Raw genomic sequence first — 17,550 nt, 5'->3', positions numbered from 1 at the left:
TATAATCTATTATAATACACTTGTAATCCAGTTTTAATATAAAGTAATCCAGTTATAATTTGCCGTAATCCATTTGTAACTCAGAGTTACTCAGTGTTACTCGCAGGGCGTCAGAGTAATCCACTTTTAATCAGCGTTAATTCAAGTGATTTAAAGTAATCCTCTTGTAATCCGCCGTAATCTTCTAGTAAACTAGAATTATGAGGATAATCCACTGTTAATACAGATAATCCAGTTGTAATCGTCTGTCCTTTAAGTTATTTGGATTTTATCACTTGTAATCCGTCACAATCCACTTATAATTCCTCTTAATCCACTTGTGACAGAGTAAGCTGAAGTAATCCACTTATTACCCAGATAATTCAGAGTAATTAAGATAATCAAAGTAATACACTTTTAACAAGAAGTAATTTAAGTGATCTGGAATAATTCAAGTAATTCAGAGTAATTTACGTGTAACCCTAAATAATCCACTCGTACTAGGTCGTAATCCACATATAATCTGTCATAATAAACTTGTAAACCAGTTATAATCTGCCGTAATCCACTTGTAACTCGGAATAAGTCGGTGTAATCCACTTGTAAACCTGAGTAATTAAAGTAATTCAGAATAATCCACATCCTATTGTATCCTATTGTAATCCAGAGTTATCAGGGTAATCCATTTTTAATTAAGATAATTTAGAGTAATTCAGATAATCCAAATAATCCGCTTGTAATCCGCAGTAATTAAAATTATTCGAAAAGTATCCTCTTATAATTCGCCCTAATCCACTTGTAATGTAATTATAATATGAAGTAATTTGGTTTTATTTGGAAATAAGAGAATTCAGATAACTCAAATAATTCAATGTATTCAAGATAATCCAAGTAATCCACTTGTAATCAAACTCAAAATATCTATAATCCAGGGTAATCCACTTGAAATCAGAAGTAATTTGAGTAATCTGAGTAATCAACTTATAGTCCAGACTAATCCAGGTAATTCGAAATAATTTACATAGGTAATCCCAATACCTTTCAACAATTTTGTTAAAAATTCATTATTTTTTTTGTAAGCCGAAAATTAATCTTCTTTTTTGAAAATCCTTGATTTTGTTTGAAAATCATCTGTTCAGTGAAAACTTTGTACGAAATTCAACAGTATGGTCAACAAATAATTTTTTTGTTTAAAAATTCCACTGTTTTAGCGCAAAAATATAACTTAATTGATGAAATCTATTTTGTTTATTGAAAAATTAGTTTTTTTAAAGAAAATTCAACTGTATCATTTTTTTATCATAATCTATACTTTTTCGTTAGAAATTCAATTACTTGACTTAAAGTTTAACTACTTTGATAAAACTTTCAGTTTTATGAAAAATTCTTGATCAATGATGTTTCTGCTTAATTTTTTTACTTAAACATTATCTATTTTATTTTTGGTAAAAAATTGTCTTTCTTAGTTAAAAATTCATTTTTTTAAATGAAATTTCGTTTTTTTTTTGCAGAAAATTGAGAAACTCTTGAAAACTTATCTTTTTTTTGAAAACTTAACTGTATTGTTAAAAACTCCACTATTTTGTTAAACATTTTGTTTTTGTGAAAAATTGATCTATTTTGTTAAAAATTGTGTTTTTGTTCAAAATTAAACTATTTTGTTAGAAACTGTGTTTATTTTTTTGTGAAAATTAATTTTTTAACTGAAAATTTAAATATTCCATTTAATGTGGTAAATTGATCTTTTTTTATTTAAAAATTCAACTACCCGATTAAATGTTATGTATTTTGTTAAACGTGAGTGTTTTTTGTAGAAAAATATAATCTTTTTGATTGTAAATTAGTTAACAGTTAATCTATTTTTTGAAAATTAAATATTTTTGTCAAAAAGTATTCGTCTTGGTTGAAAAGTCAACTGCTTTTTCCAAAATTCGTCTTTTTGGTTGCGGATTCAACTATTTTCTTTAAAAATGATTTGACTTTATAGCAAATTCAACAATTTTGTTTAAAAGAAATTTTTCAAGGAAGATTTTTCATTGCAGTTGAAAATTTATCTCTTCAGTTGCAAATTTAAATATTTTGTTAAACAATCATTGTTTTTTGGTTAAAAAATTATTTTGTTTAAATGGGATACGATTTATATACACCAGCATAATTTATATTGAATTCTCGATCCTGGCAACATGAACAACTACAATGCAGTATCTTTTCTATTATTTTAATTATTATTGCTGTTATACTATTGCGCCAAATTGCTTACAAAATATATATTTAGCAAACACCCCAGACGTAGAGCTTCACAAAGTCAGAGATAAAACAATCATTCCTGTCATCCAGATGTGTCGAGATTTTATATGAAGTAATGATAATGACATCTGGATGAAGACCATTTGTAGTTGGCCCCTCAATCAAATTCCTTAATTTGTTGTTTATGTTTCAAAATCAAATCTTCTTTATCCATTTGTCATTCTCATGGCTTAGTTCACATCCATTGTTAGAAAAATGTCCCGATTGTATTGTTTTATGACATGCACTTAGTTTAAGTGCAATTGAAGGTGCAAATATAGCATGATGTCGAAGAGTCATTGTCCTCGAATGATTAGTCAAAAACAGTAGTAGACGTTGACTCAGCGCATGAATGAAAGGTGAGATGAGAAAATACAGCAAGAAACAAGAGGCGTGCAGCATGAGCAGGACCAGATAGAATTATTAATCACTGCATAAAGTATCAGCCTGCGTAGGAAGATGGAGAAAATTTACCTTCAAGTTCTTATTGACTACTCGCGGAAGATGTGGTGAATCGTGAATCGCGGCGGCTCTTCCTCCTTGATAGAATTCAAATCCTCTCGACATTCGATCGTACAATCACTTTTTTTTAATTAAATTAATATATTTCTATGCCCTGGATCCTATTTTCAAAATTTACATTTGTTTCCACTTTTTTATTACTTTTTTTTTATCAATTTTAAACATTAAAAGAACTAATTTCGAATGAACTTGTTCAACTTTAAATTGAACAGATGAATTTCAAACTAAAATTATGGATCATTAATCAAAAGAATCAATTTCTATCAAACTATATGGTACTGTTATTTTTTTAGTTGGGACAACCATTTAATTAGTTGCTGGTACTAACTGAATAATCGCGGAAATTAATGGAGTTGTTATACGAACTAATAAAATAGCAGTTTAAACTAATAAAATGTAGCAGTACCATATCCTGCTAACTAAATAGTTGAATAAACTAACCATTTTTTGAGTGTAAATGAATTTTCTGCTAAAAACATTAATTTTGTACTGCAAAACGAATTTTCAACTCAACTTATGAATTATAACCATATAGTTAAATTCACAAACTAACAAAAATATCAGTTTTCAATCCGGAATTGAATAGGTAAATTTTCAAATAAAAAATTACTTTTCAGCAATTAAAAATAAATTTTTAACAAAATAGTTCAATTTTATATCAAACAGAGCAATTGTCGTCTAAAATAGTTATAAATTTCAAACAAAAAGATTAATTTAAAAAAAAATGTTTGACAAATAAATGTTCATCTAAAAAGATGAATTTTCAATTAAAAAGGATTAATTTTCGAAAAAAAAAACGAAATTTTTACAATGTATTTCATCCTTTAACTAAATAGTTCAATTTGAAACTAAAAAAGATTCATCTTCAATACAGACTGGAATAGATGAATTTTCAAACAAAAAGATTAGTTTTAATCCAAAAAAAGGAATCTTCAATAAAATAGTTAAATTTTCTACCACATAGATGAGTTGTTAAGTAAATTAATGAATTTCAAATAAAAATAATAATTTTTTTACAAAAAAGTTGTACAAATTAATGAATTTTTATCTAAATGGTGAATTTTCGAATAAAAAAGATTAATTTACAAAAGAAAAAACATTTTATACAGTAATTTAACTATCAACCAAATAGTTCAATTTTCAGACAAAAATCTTAGTTTTTATTAAACAAAAAAAACTCATTTTTACAAAATAGCCCAATTTTCTACTACAGAAATGAGTATTCAAGTAAATTTAGGAATTTAAACTGAAAAGATTCAGTTTCTAAACAAAAATTTTAACAAATAATGGAATTTTCATCTAAAAAGATGAATTTTCAATTAAAAAAAGATTATTTTTGACAAAAAAAAAAGTTTAAACAATGTAGCACAAATTTTTAAATTAATAAAATTGTTAAATTTACATCTAAAAAAGATCAATTTTCAACCCAGAATGAAGTTGTTTAATTTTTAAACAAAAGGATTTGTTTTCAACTTTTACAAAAAAAAAATCTTTCAACATTCAATTTTCTACCACAGAGATGAATTTTCAAGGAAATTTATGAATTTAAACTAAAAAGATTGATTTCTTTAAAAAAATATTCGACAAATAAATGAATTTTCACCCAAAAAGATAAATTTTCAATTATAAAAAAACGATTAAAGATTATTAATTTCCTACAACAAAAATTGACCAAATTAATTAATTTTCACGAAAAAAGTTGTCAACAATAAAAAAAAATGTTAACCGAATAGTTCTACTTTTAACCAATGAAATAAATTTTTATCCAAAATGATAAATCTTCAACCAAAAAAATCAATTTTTAGCAACGTAGTTCAACTTTCACCCAAGTAGTTGAATTTTAAATAAAAAGATACATTTTTAACCGAAAAGATTAATGTGCGGAAAAAAGATTTTTTTGCAAAAATACGTCAGTTTTTGAGCAGAAAATTGAATATTTAAGCAAAAAAAAAAAAGAATTTTGAAAAGATGCGAGAATTTTTAAACAAAAAGGTCATTTTCTATTCAAATTAATTTTCTTTTCTACCGATAAAGGCGAATGGATTTTTTACAACAAAAATTAGTTTTTCACTAAGAAGATTAATTTTCTGCCACAAAAGACAAATCTCTAAAAAAACAAGGTGAATTTTCAACCAAATCGTTCAATTTTTACCCAATGAAAATAAATTTTAAAGCCAAAATTCAATAATTACATTTACAGTTAAAAATTAATTTTCAGTAAAAAAACAACGAATTTTGAAAAAAAATACTTAAATTTTCCACGAAAACGGTGAATTTTTAACCAAAAAGATTACTGAAGATAATAATGCCTGAATTAGTAAATTAAAATAATCTAAACTGTATCATTCATCAAAGTAATTTTATTGACCAAATCCATAATTTTCAATGTGTTAATCAATCATTTATAATTAATTTCAATCAATTACCCTGGAAAAATGGTTAAAATCACCCCATTAGGATAAGCCATTAAAAAACTGCTTGATAATCTTGAAGATGCCCAACCTACACTAATGGCCCAAAACGCCTAAAATGACCTGGCCCATCTGGATTTTTCCAAATTTCCAGATGGTCAATTCGACCCGGGATGCAGTTCTAAAACCTGAGCCTCGTCTTCGTTTTCAGGTTATGAAACACTAATCTCATACATACCTCCGAAACCACTACTTGCTCACCGAAATTTCACTAATCGAATTAGTAGTTTTTCACTAATTCGTACTGGCCCACTTTTCGCTAATTCAATCAGTCATATTTTACTAGTTCAGATTTAGAGAGTACTAAGTAGTTACATTGACCCAATTCGTAGATAATGTGTTGGTTCGACTTCTACACCAAGTTATAAACTATAAAGGGATTGTGAGGATGTGTATTCAGGCCATTCAGGTCTCCAAGTGTTTCCCGAGTCTGGGTGCATCCGAGCGTTGCTTGATCGGCTTTGGCGGTGCGTCATCACCCGTACACTTCGTGGCTAGTTTGCTGGTGAACTTGTTGATATGACAGAAGTGACGTGCCCAGGGTGCAAAACAACACGCTTTGGCCTCCGGTAATCCGTTCCCACAGACAAAAGAGATTCGTGGCCCGTCGCGTTCGATCTTCCTCATCGGCGTCCTCGTGGTCGTCTCGGATGCAGGTAATAAGGATGTAACCCGAGATCGCCAAACACTGGTCCTGGTCCCCGTCTCTCCCTTCTACAACCCACTTCTGCTCCTACGTCAATCTCATTCTCTTTGATCACCAAATTCCGCGCTGATATATTTTTGGAAGACGAAAATCCAGTGACAACCAAAACTTTCATTTTGATTTCAGTTCTCCGCAATAATTCTGCTTCATTCTGGCAAGTTATTTATCTCTCTGATTCAAAATGATTTATTTTCTTTAGCTTCTTCTTTGCCGGAATTTTTCTATACATATATCGGCATCGGGGGCTTTGACTCATGAAAAATCTGGCCCATGATCCTTGATGGACTCTGTGAGTGTGTGTTTGTGTGTGTGCTGAAGACAAGAGGAAGATGCAGGGGAATATTAATGCAGTTTATTTTCAAGAGTATGGGACATGGTGTATGAGGAAAGGAGAGAGAAAGATAGATAGAAATGGATGGCAAAGCAAAGAAGAGGATAAAAGAGGAACGAAGCGTGAGATAGGTCATCCGGTACATGGATCGCATCTTTCCATGCCGGACCTTCTGAGAGCTCCTCAAACACTCGAAAGTCTCGCTTGATTCTCTTTAAAGCTACCACGGGGCCATTGTTGCCACATCATCTTATATACGACGTTAACAACATTGTCGTTCTATAGAACCATGCATTAAAGTGGCGATCGATCTCGATACATCATAAGTTTCGATGACCGGAAATCACCTTCGCTTCTTCCACTTTTATGGCTTCCAAACACGACTATTTTTAACCGCAATCATACATCTGTTATCATAGAAAAAAAGCAGAAAGTTGACTCTGACATGGAGAAGAATGTTGTCATTTGGTTTTAATTTAAATTAATTTGATTAAATCTAACTCTAAGCGGAACGGTACAAATTATGCTAATCGTTTTCGGCTGAAAGAAATCAACTGTTTACACGACATTTGGTTTCCACTCGATAATAGTGCTGCTGCCTTTATGCCCAATACTTGAGTCTATCCCACCGCTGCCACCCTCTCGAGACATCTATGGACGTGACATAATTCCACTTGATTCGTGTATTGCTATAAAAAAAACTCATTTAGCAATCTATCCATTCACTCCGTTGGAGATTTGGAATACGTTTTTGGTTATTTAGCATAGATTAGAGGTGTCAAAACATCTTCCTGGTATAAATCAGCTGCAGGGCGGAACGTTGCGGTAAGAGAATATAGTGAATGAAACAGCAAAGGACGAAAAGAATATCTGGTACTGGGCCGCAGTGGATACTTGATGAGGTGAGAACCAAGTGGGAGGGATGCGACCAGCTATCGAGTCGAAAGGTTGAAAGAAGAACGAAGAAGAAGAGCAAAGACGCGAAAGGTTACCATGAGTTTAAGAGGGGGGCAGAGGGATGGAGCAAGTTCGTAGGAGGGAGGAACCAGAAGAATCATGCTGGCGTTGTGGCGGGGGTGGGGGCGGGGCCCACCTTTGGATGCTAGAATGGAGCCATGGACCCAAGCCAGCACAGCTTCTCCATCTTCCTTTATCTCGTGGGTCCACGAACCCAACCCTCTCCCACTGGCCCTCCTTCTTCAACTTGTCGTTTTTTCCTCTTTTTTGCTCTCTACTCGCATCTTTACTTCTAGCATCGTATCTACCCTTTTTCGGCTTCCCGTAGAATAGACATAGAGTCTTCTCTTAACACCACAAGCTTTTTCCTTATCATATGAACTTTGTATTAGGGTTGTTTCACAATATTTGGGAATTTATTCGGATAAATTGGGTTTTATACTTTCTTTATTGAAGGTAAAAGAATATTTGGCAGTTCCCATAGTGAAGTGCTTGTTAAGCCTTTATTGGCTACAACGAACCCTTAAAAGTCAGTTCCTGGTGAATTATTATCTTCCACCGATCTGCCCATTCTCTTCGTGGAGTATAACTAAGTCTCCGAAAGCTATAGCGAATATAATGAAGAACAAATTTATGAGCTTTATGCATGATAATACCGCATGAAAAGTGCACTTTATCAATTTAACGAGACTAACGAAACTTTATTAGTTATATAATATAGAGTTTGTCCGCGCATGAGAAAGCTGCATAAATTATTGTGAGATGTGAAAGTTTATTTCACTCGCAGGAGACTAGAACATATAAAAAAATTGAATTTCCACTTTTTATGGAACAGTGATTATTTTGGTAGATCCAATAGGAATTCGTCATAAGTTATATTATATTTTAATGATTTGTTGAAGCAAGCTAAAGTTAATAGTTTAATTTATAGGCATCATCTTCAACGTCTATTCTTCGTAGAACTATTAGGAAGGTCAGGATATAGGTTATGGGAGAAGAAAACGTATAATAAAACCATGAGAATCGTTTAGCAATAATATGGCGAAGGGTCACGCGGCATCTCTTTTCAAGTCAAAAAGTCAATGATTCTCGACCGCTTCCTACAGGGCTAGAAAAGAAAAGGGATGTTCTCGATCGCGCACAGTAGTGGGCCACCATGGAATGGAGGATTTACCTTTTTTTCCTAATGGATTACATGCTGAGCCATTTTTCACTCGAAATGGATTTTCATAAGGGCCGACGGCGATTCTCGGCCTTTGCGCCTGGCCGTCTTTTGCTTCCTTTTTTCTTCTTTTTATTGTTGTTTTCTTGCCTAATTCTTTCACTTTTCTTTTTACTTGCCTCTTCGTTTTTGCTCCTTCCCCTTTCTCACGCGAACGCGATTCTGACAAAATGTTTGTAAATACATATAAAGTTTTGGGAGGGGCTCTTGAATATCCCGCTGAGCGAACAGGACGCCCCATCGAGTACTCGCAGTTGGTTTGGTCCCCATCGCCGGATCCTTTTCACTTTTGTATCATAGGCGCTCTTAACTTTTACATTATCCACATCAAAGAGCTGCCTCGTTTCATTCTCAACAAAAATTCTCTGCGTTTTTAGTAATGTTCTGAAATAATTTCGTTAATTCAATAAATTGTTTCTATACTCATCAAGGATGAGCTATTAAATTTTTTCAGAGAGGAAAATGGGATTTGTTCTACGTAATTTTTGTATTATACCTTCTTAGAGTGGCCAAAAGTTTTCCAAAGTTAAGGAGAATTACCGAACTTTTGCTCAATTTTCACTACAGGCTAGCATTCTATTAATTTTCAGGGGAATTCCCAGGAAATTAGACACGCCTGCAAATAATATCAATTTAGTATCTATACATTTTTGTTCATCAATAATGGTTGTACTTTACAATCTTCTGGCAGTTGAGTGACTCAGCAAACAAGTTGAAAGACGCCTTCCTTGTTTTCTCAGAAATTAAATAATTAGAATTATAGCAGTTTCAGCATCAACAAAAATATCTCATTTCGTATAATGAATTTTTTTATCATTTTAAATTTATCTTAAATAACATTCCTTTCTTATATCAGGTTAAACATAAATACTTCAAAATGCAATCCTATGGGTGTTTTAAGTGGCAGATCATTTCTTGTTACTCACATGGTGCCGCAGGTCTGCATCTCTTACTTTGTGAAAATATTTTAATGAATACTTTAGGCATATTATTTATTATTATTATGAAAAAAATAAAATAGGAAGTAGCATGCGAGGTACAAACATAATGGGCTTCATGATGAAAGGGTCTTTGTGAGTGGTAACTGGCAAGTGGTACCCCTCTTGACCTTTGTTGTAGTCACGCCTTAAAAGTCGATTGACAATAATATTCATAAAGCATTTGCACACAGTCGTGACAAGTCGAACCGGTTTCGACAAAGTGCGTGTATATAAACGTCAGATTTGGTGAACGCTACAAATGTTGTTAAAACGAATCGCTCTCCAGAGAATTAGGGTCCGTATTGAAAATCGGACCGATGTCACTGCGCCCGTTGAATTGTTGGAGAGCTAATTGTTACCTGCGGGTAAATCCATTCACAACTAGGAACGTCACCCTTGGGACGTTAATGGGCCATGTTTGTAGTTTGTACGATCAATCGCGCTCGATTCGCGTTCACGCCAGACAGCAATCCGGACCGGACCTTCGACTCGCTTTACATTTACACACACGTGGCAAGAGCAACTTGCGGATGAGAATTCGAGAACGAAACAGGGCTCCGCGTTTCCCCCAGGAGGATTCAGACATGGATAAAAGGAAAGACCGGTCGACTGCTGCTTGTCCTGGCAGTCAATAGGACCTAATTGCTTTTACACAGAACATCCTTTGAGCGTAAGGAAGAAATTGCCGCGCCGCGGCCGCTTTTACTGCATCCATCCTCGTCTCATTCAAAACTAAAAGAATCAAGCAGAATGGAAACCCAAAACAACTCGCCCAATTCTCCGCAAGAGGGTCATTCTCAGTTCTAACAATGTTTACAAACAGCTGTTAACTGGGCGTATTCAGACTATGCTATTCAACATTCTTTGCACGCTTGGGCGATAACTACATTCATAGGAAGTGAACAAAATTGCGAGCAAAATTGTGAACTTCAAGGATCCAAACTTTGTTACTCATGCACGTTTGGTATTCTGAACTTTGGCGATGATCTTGTTTTGGAAGTCCAAACTTTGTCGCCAATGCTCTTTTAGAGAAACCATTAAGATTTGTGATAACAGAGTTAAAATTTTATCAAAACTGTAGTAGACAACATTTATTTTATAGATGCTAAAAAAGTACAATCTTCTATACTTCTATAAGTATTCCATCACGCGCGAGAAATCAACTTCTTGTTAAGATTTCTCTGAAGGAAGATTTCGTGCTCCCAATAAGACTATAATAGATTTTCGGGCTTGCTTTGAAGAAGTGTAAGGCACAGGCTCGTAAAATCTGAGTAGAAAAAAATTGCTGTTTTCGCATCCTCGAGCAGGAAGCAGGAAAATCAGGGCTTTAAAGAAAGGAAATGTAAAGGTAACATTTGTGTCCAGAAGAGGTTCATAAGAGTAAGAAGCGTTCCGAAACACGATTATCCCAGCAAACAGCTCTCAAAAATCAAGTCCAAGTCCGCCGACTTTTGTGAATGGAAGTCACACAATACCCACTATAGATACACAGATCCTCAAGGAGTTTTTCCTTCTTCTCGCGCCCTCGATACGCCACGTTCCGGATTAGCCTGGGCTTACATGCGGGTATTGTGAGACACAAATCTTTTTGATGCTTTTCCAAATAAGTCAGAATACTGAAAGTGTATTAGTGAGTAGTAGTCAGAATAAGAGATGTGCGCATCTCCTATAGCCTGTAGCTATAGTCTATAGTGGAACTGCAACAGCTAGGATGACCATTGACCAGTGACCACTCTGCCCACAACTGCTGCAGGTAGCATTTGGGTAGCAAAGAAAGAAGGAAAAATATTTAGTTCTTAGTCGATAGCCGCCGTACCGTTACCGGATCTTGTTTGCCCCTTGATTCGCCACGGACGCTCCTTTTAACAGTCTGTCGGTCCGCCTGTCACACCGGTCAAAACATGCATTTACTTTCCGCACCGGCTGCCTTTTACCTGCTGATGGACCACCCTCTGGTTACTATGCACTATGACTATGGTATCGCGCTTGTATATAATACGCTTTCCTTCCTCCAGTCTTCTTCTTCTTCTTATGGACCAGTTGAGGTCAAATTATGTAACTATACTATATATATTATACGTATATATAGTTTTATTTTCAATTCCCCATAAAGCTGAGTTTTATTTTATTCCTGTGAAATTATATAGACCATTGTGAAAATTTATCACCCAGTCTCTTGTAACTACAATCTCTTTTTTTTTTGGAGGCGTATATTGATAGAGACGTATATTGGTAAATATTTAAGAAATTTAAATTACATTAAAATCAAATTTAAAATCCTATTTAATGTCCAACAATCAATTTAATGTATAGAATTCCTAAAAATAAAACCAAGAATCCAACGATCATATTTGAACAACCACCATAAAATGTTCCCATTGAAATTTTAAAAAAGACACTTCTTTAACAAACAAAAATTCCTGAAAAAGAAAAAAAATTCTGGGACAGAAATAAAAAATTGGAAAGGGAAATGAGAAGGCAACCAACCAAATCCCTTTCTTTAAAGATTCCTTATCTGAAAATACAAAAGAGAAGAAAGGGCATTTCGTTGGTTGCCTATCATTTTTTCTTTCCTCTATTATTCCAACATTTTTTTTAGAAAATTTTTTATTTCATTTTGGATTTTTTTTATTCCAAGAGACTTTTTTAAATTACAAGGAACATTTTATGGTAGTTGTCCAGATGTAGGTGTCGTGAAAGGCCATGCTTGCAAAAAATGCTTCGAATATTGTAATTTTCAATGGATTATTTCAATTGAAATAAGAAATCGCAGGTTCTTCAAATTAAAGTAATCCGTTCACAGTAAAAATTATTTTAAGAAAAGAATCTTTGCAAAAATGGGCTTGTGCGACCCCGGAATAATGTTTATTCAATCTCTAAAAAAATTCAGGGCTCATTTTGACAAAAAAGAAACCATTTTTAGTGAACCCATTTTTGAGAAAAAAATACATTTTTTCGTGATTACAGGGAATTCAGTAGAGAAAATTATTGTGTAAAAAATAATTCAAACTTCTTAAAATTCGCAGAAACCACTTTTGCATTTTTTTGAAATCTTTGAAATAGTTAGAATTTTGAAGAAATTATTTATTTTGAATTGTTTGAATTCTTTGGGATCTTTTAAAATAACTTAAAATCATTAAAATCCTTCAACACGTTTGTAATTTCTTAACATCCCTTAGAATTGTTAAAATGAATGGAAATTCCTTGCAATAAAAATTAATTTATTCCCTAAAGTTTTCTGGAAATTCGCTGAAATCCTTTAAAATAAAGCTTAAAATCTTAGGAAATCATATACAATTATCTTTTAAAATTGTTTAATATTTTGAAATTCTTTGAAATCTTCTAAAATCATTTTATGCGTGTAAAATCTTTTAAAATCTCGTAAAATCCTTTAGACACCTTAAAAATCTTTGGCAGGAGTTCAAAATGTCAACATCTTTGGCAATATTGGAAAATCTTTGAAACTCTCTGAAATGTTTTCAAATGTTTCGAAATCTGACTAAATTTCTTGAAATTCATGGAATTACTTTCAAATATTTTGAAAACCGTTGGAATATATAAAAATTAGTGAAATATTGTGGGGGAACCCGTAGAAATCCTTGGAAATCTTATAAAATCCCTTGATGTGTTCAGAAATCTTACGAATCATATACATCATTGTAATAATGTAAAATCTCGTGAAATATTAATAAAATCGGACAAAGTGCTTTAAAATCCATGAAAATTGTCTAGAATCCTTTAAAATTCCTTGAAATCTCGGAAATCTCTTTCAATATAATGAGATTATTTATTTCTAAATTAATTTACTTATAGTAATTTTCTATAATAATTTTTCCAGAATTGTGAAATAATTCTAAGAAATTCATTATAGGAAAATAATTACATGCCTATACTAAATTTTCTATAATACACTCAACTCCCGATATAAGAACGGTTTCGGGAATGGCTTGCATTGGCCTTGATCCTGAATCGGGGGAATTTAAACGTAAATAGACATTGCCGCTTGAATAATTTTTATTGGATTTGGACGCATGATTCCACCTGATGCGGCTCCTCTCATCACGAAACTGCGAAGGCCATCAGTTCCAGGAATATCGTAAATCGGCGCTTCTTATATCGGGAGTTGAGTGTTTTTTTTGTAAGGGTTTTATCACCTACTCTTTTAATATTTCAGGTTTGTTATTTTATTGCCTGAGGATCATACTAATAAATGAATATTTTGAATTTTCCAGAGGTGCAAGGAGAAGCTCAACACTCTAGCAATATCAGTGATGAACCAGTGGCCAGGAGTAAAATTGCGTGTGACAGAGGGTTGGGACGAAGAGGGAAAACATGCGATAGATTCTCTTCATTACGAAGGACGAGCAGTCGATGTTACCACCAGCGATCGCGATCGTTCCAAGTACGGCATGTTGGCAAGGCTGGCTGTGGAAGCTGGATTCGATTGGGTTTACTACGAATCCAGATCTCACATCCACTGTTCTGTAAAGTCTGGTAGGTTTTTCTTTTTCTTCTGTTCTTTTTAACTCATATCTTCTATAACAGACCTGTTCAGCGAGGGGAAATTCCAGAAATTTTCGTTGAAACGACTCAAATCGCAGATGTGAGTTTTCCCCCTCCACTATCGAGTGAGCAGAGAAAAGTGGTGGGGGAAATACACCATCTGTACATGGAGTTAATTTCTCCTCACAAGACAGGACTCTTCTATCCTATCTTGTCCTGGCAGGTGCTATTCTATCCGATCACATCTTGTGCATATTGCATTATTTTTTAAAGACAAAGATAATTAATATTGTAATAAAGAAAGTTTTGTTTAAAGTTATTAGACGCATTCGGTTACAACGTTTTTTCATATTTCAATCAGAACTTTTGGTAGTTTAAGAAAGAAAAGTATTGAAATTTGATATTTGAAAATTTATGGTTACCAGAACATCTGGATAGAGCTTACCAGCACATCTGGTTGAGTTCACCAGAACATCTGGTCAAATTTACTAGAATATCTGGTTGACGGCTAGAACATTTTCTACAAAAAATTATCGACGAGAAATTTCTACTAATTTTAACAAGACTGAACAATAAGGGCATATTTAACATTATATTCTGGTTGAAATAACCAGAATTTTTCTTGAGTGAAGCATAACAAACCATTAACAATTTGTGCATAAAATATATACATATAATTGTCGCTTCAAATTGCGAGAAGATAACGGATCTTTGAAGACGGTACCATATCGTGATAAAATTGTACATTTTATACTGATAATCATGTTATTACTTATGTTCTCGTGAAAATTTCGGGCCGCAAAAGAATAATCGTAAATTGTTAACGAGCGATATCGCGCGATGCGAAATGGCCGAGAGAGTTGAGTATATATAGCTATATATATATGAGGCTTCTTGGGGCGTGAGAAACTTTAAGGTGTTGCTGATTCGGTGCGTTGAAAATATAGAAAGGAGGGTTCATAATATGAATACAGTAAGAGATTTCTCTCCCCTTCGTTTGGAGAGGGAATTGTTTTTTAAAGATTTTCTTGCTTTATAATGAAAAGGGGAGGAAAAGTAAAATTCTAATAATTATATGTTATTAATTGAGTTTTTATGTTATTTTGTCGATAAGCGTAGTAAAATAGTTTATTTTTTATGGAAAGATGATTTTTAATCTACTAGTCTAAATTTTAGCTATGAAAAAAATCGTCTCTAGCTTCGCTGGGATTCGAACCCAGGTCTACAGATTGTCGATTTGGCGCTCAAACGCACAGCATCCAAACTTAATTTTTAAATAAGATTAAAAATATAAATTCTTACAATACGTATAACGACTTCATTGATCAGTTGTTGGAGGCTTTGACAAAAAAGTGAATTTTGTTCTCTTCGGTAGCTTAGTGGATTAGACTCTTAGAGCACCAGCCAGCAATCTACAGACTTGGGTTCGAATCCCCTTCCAGTATCAAGAGAGCAGTTTTTTTACAGCTTGATTTATTGTTTACCTATTTATTTGAAATTTTAACTACTTGGTATTAAATAAAAATTCGACTTTTTAGCTTAGAAAACCATTCGTTGAAAATTCGACAATTTTCTTTAAAATCAATTTTTTTTTATTGAAAAATCCTCTTTTTCTTAGGTTAAGTATGCAACTATTTTGTTTAAATACACGACTTTTTTATTGAATTTAACAGCTTTTTATTTAAAATAACATTTTTTTATTTGCAAATTCAACTAGTTTATAGAAAATTCGGCTTTTTAGATGAAATTGAGTTTTTGAAATTCAAAATTAAACTATTTCATTCGAAGATAAATGATTTAATTTGAAAATTTATCCTCTCGTCAAAAGTTGAACTACTTTGTTAAAAAATAATTTTCTTTTTTTTTCAATTAATTTTTTTCTAATTGTAAATTTGACTACTTGGGTAAAAGTTACAACAGTTTGTTAAAAAATTATTTTATTATTAAAGTTTTATCTCTTAGGTTGAACATTTAACTTTTTTGTCGGAAAGTAATTTTTGTTTAGTTTGACATGACTTTTTTAAACTGAAAATGTAAGGTTTCGATTTATTTATTGTATCTTTTTGCTAGAGAAATAATATTTTTGGGTTTAACATTCAACTTCTTTGTAAAAAATTGGTCTTTTTGGTTGAAAATTGGTATAATTTTTTTACTTGAATTACATTTTCAGAAATTTTTTTTTTTCTGCTGCAAATTATTATTGAAGTTAAGAATTTATCTTTTCCGATGAAATTTTTTTCCTGGTTAAAAATCAATTTTTTAAGGTTGAAAATTATTTTCTCAAACTGAAAATTTAACTATTCCATATTTGGTTTAAAATTTATCGTTTTAGTTTTAAGTTTAAATTTTTAGTGGAAAATAACTATTTTTAGTCTGAAAGTGAAACTATTTGATTAAAAATTTAATTATTTAATTAAAAGTTTATTCATTTTGTTAAAAATGTAAATCTTTGGTAGAAAATTGAACAATTTTGCTCAAAATTCGTTTTCTTTTTGGTTGCAAAATTAACTATTATATGTTTTGTTAAGAATTCATCTTTTTGTTAAAAAATGTAACTGGTTTTGGTGGAAGTTTCATATTTTTTTCGAAGTTCGATTATTTTATAATATGAAATTTATCTTTGTAAGTAGAAAAATCCAATACTTTGTTATTGATTAAACTATTTTGTTGGAAATTTCATTATTTTGTAGAAAATTTAGGTATTTTGTAAAGATGAATCTTTTTTGGTAAAAAGTTTAATTATTTTTTTTGAAAATTAAACCTTTTCAAAAAAGGCCACCTTATTTGGTCGAAAATTGGACTCTTATGTTGAAAATTCATTCACCTTGATTAAAAATAAATCTTCTATTTTAGCAAAGTTATCTTTTTTGGTTGAAAATTAAAAATTTGGGAAAATGTGGAGTTTTTTGAAAATAAAGTTCTTCAGTCACCCTGTTATATCTTTCCCGAGAGTTTATCTAAATTAAAAACTGCATTACAATAAATTCACGTAAAATAATTTTGTTCTAAATCTATTTCGATAATATTAGAACCAAAAAAGGTAATTTTTTTATTTCTAGATGAAAATTGTGGAGGTAATTATGCAGGCGATTATTGCTGGCATAGTGAAACCTGCGCTCATCTTTTTATATCTTCTATTTGTACACATGCTCATTGGAAATTTTGTCTTGCTTTGCTTTTTCTGATCACGTCAATTTCTTCGACTTGTTTGTTACATTTACCTGCGTATACGCAATCAGCGAACCATGCTCGCGTTTTAGACCCGGCTCGGATTTCAAAATAAATGCCAATAAATCGGGGCGAACCTGCCGGCTCGAATTAAAACCGAGCGCCAGACATTGGCGCGCGAAATCGATACGACCCAATGCGCACCAAAAAGCTTGACGGGTGCGATCCACGATCCACCATCCACGCGTCGACTTAACACGCGTCACCAATTTTCACTTTGGTCTATATTTTTTCTATTTCCTGTTCATTCGCACCATATTGAGAAAAAAATTGCCTAAACCAAAAAAAGTTTTTTTTTATTTGGTTGATTTAACAAAATATTTAGTTGACTCAACTAAACTTGTTTGTTGAATCAATTAAATACT

At 32.4% G+C, this 17,550-nt stretch overlaps 2 protein-coding genes across 4 annotated transcripts in view; one reads left to right on the top strand and one right to left on the bottom strand.

Annotated features, from left to right (window-relative positions):
- The window catches only part of LOC117168900, a 218,341-nt gene that overhangs the window by 90,421 nt on the left and 110,370 nt on the right, over positions 1-17,550 (bottom strand). The window lies entirely within an intron of this gene.
- The window catches only part of LOC117168899 (sonic hedgehog protein A), a 66,905-nt gene that overhangs the window by 46,051 nt on the left and 3,304 nt on the right, over positions 1-17,550 (top strand). For both annotated transcript variants that reach the window (XM_033354827.1, XM_033354828.1), the window contains exon 2: positions 13,687-13,948. In XM_033354827.1, coding sequence (XP_033210718.1) covers positions 13,687-13,948 — 262 coding nt within the window. The remainder of the gene's footprint in view (positions 1-13,686; positions 13,949-17,550) is intronic.

This window comes from Belonocnema kinseyi, chromosome 3 (assembly GCF_010883055.1).
Source record: "Belonocnema kinseyi isolate 2016_QV_RU_SX_M_011 chromosome 3, B_treatae_v1, whole genome shotgun sequence".
Lineage (NCBI taxonomy): Eukaryota > Metazoa > Arthropoda > Insecta > Hymenoptera > Cynipidae > Belonocnema > Belonocnema kinseyi.
This window is presented reverse-complemented; position numbering and strand designations above follow the sequence as displayed.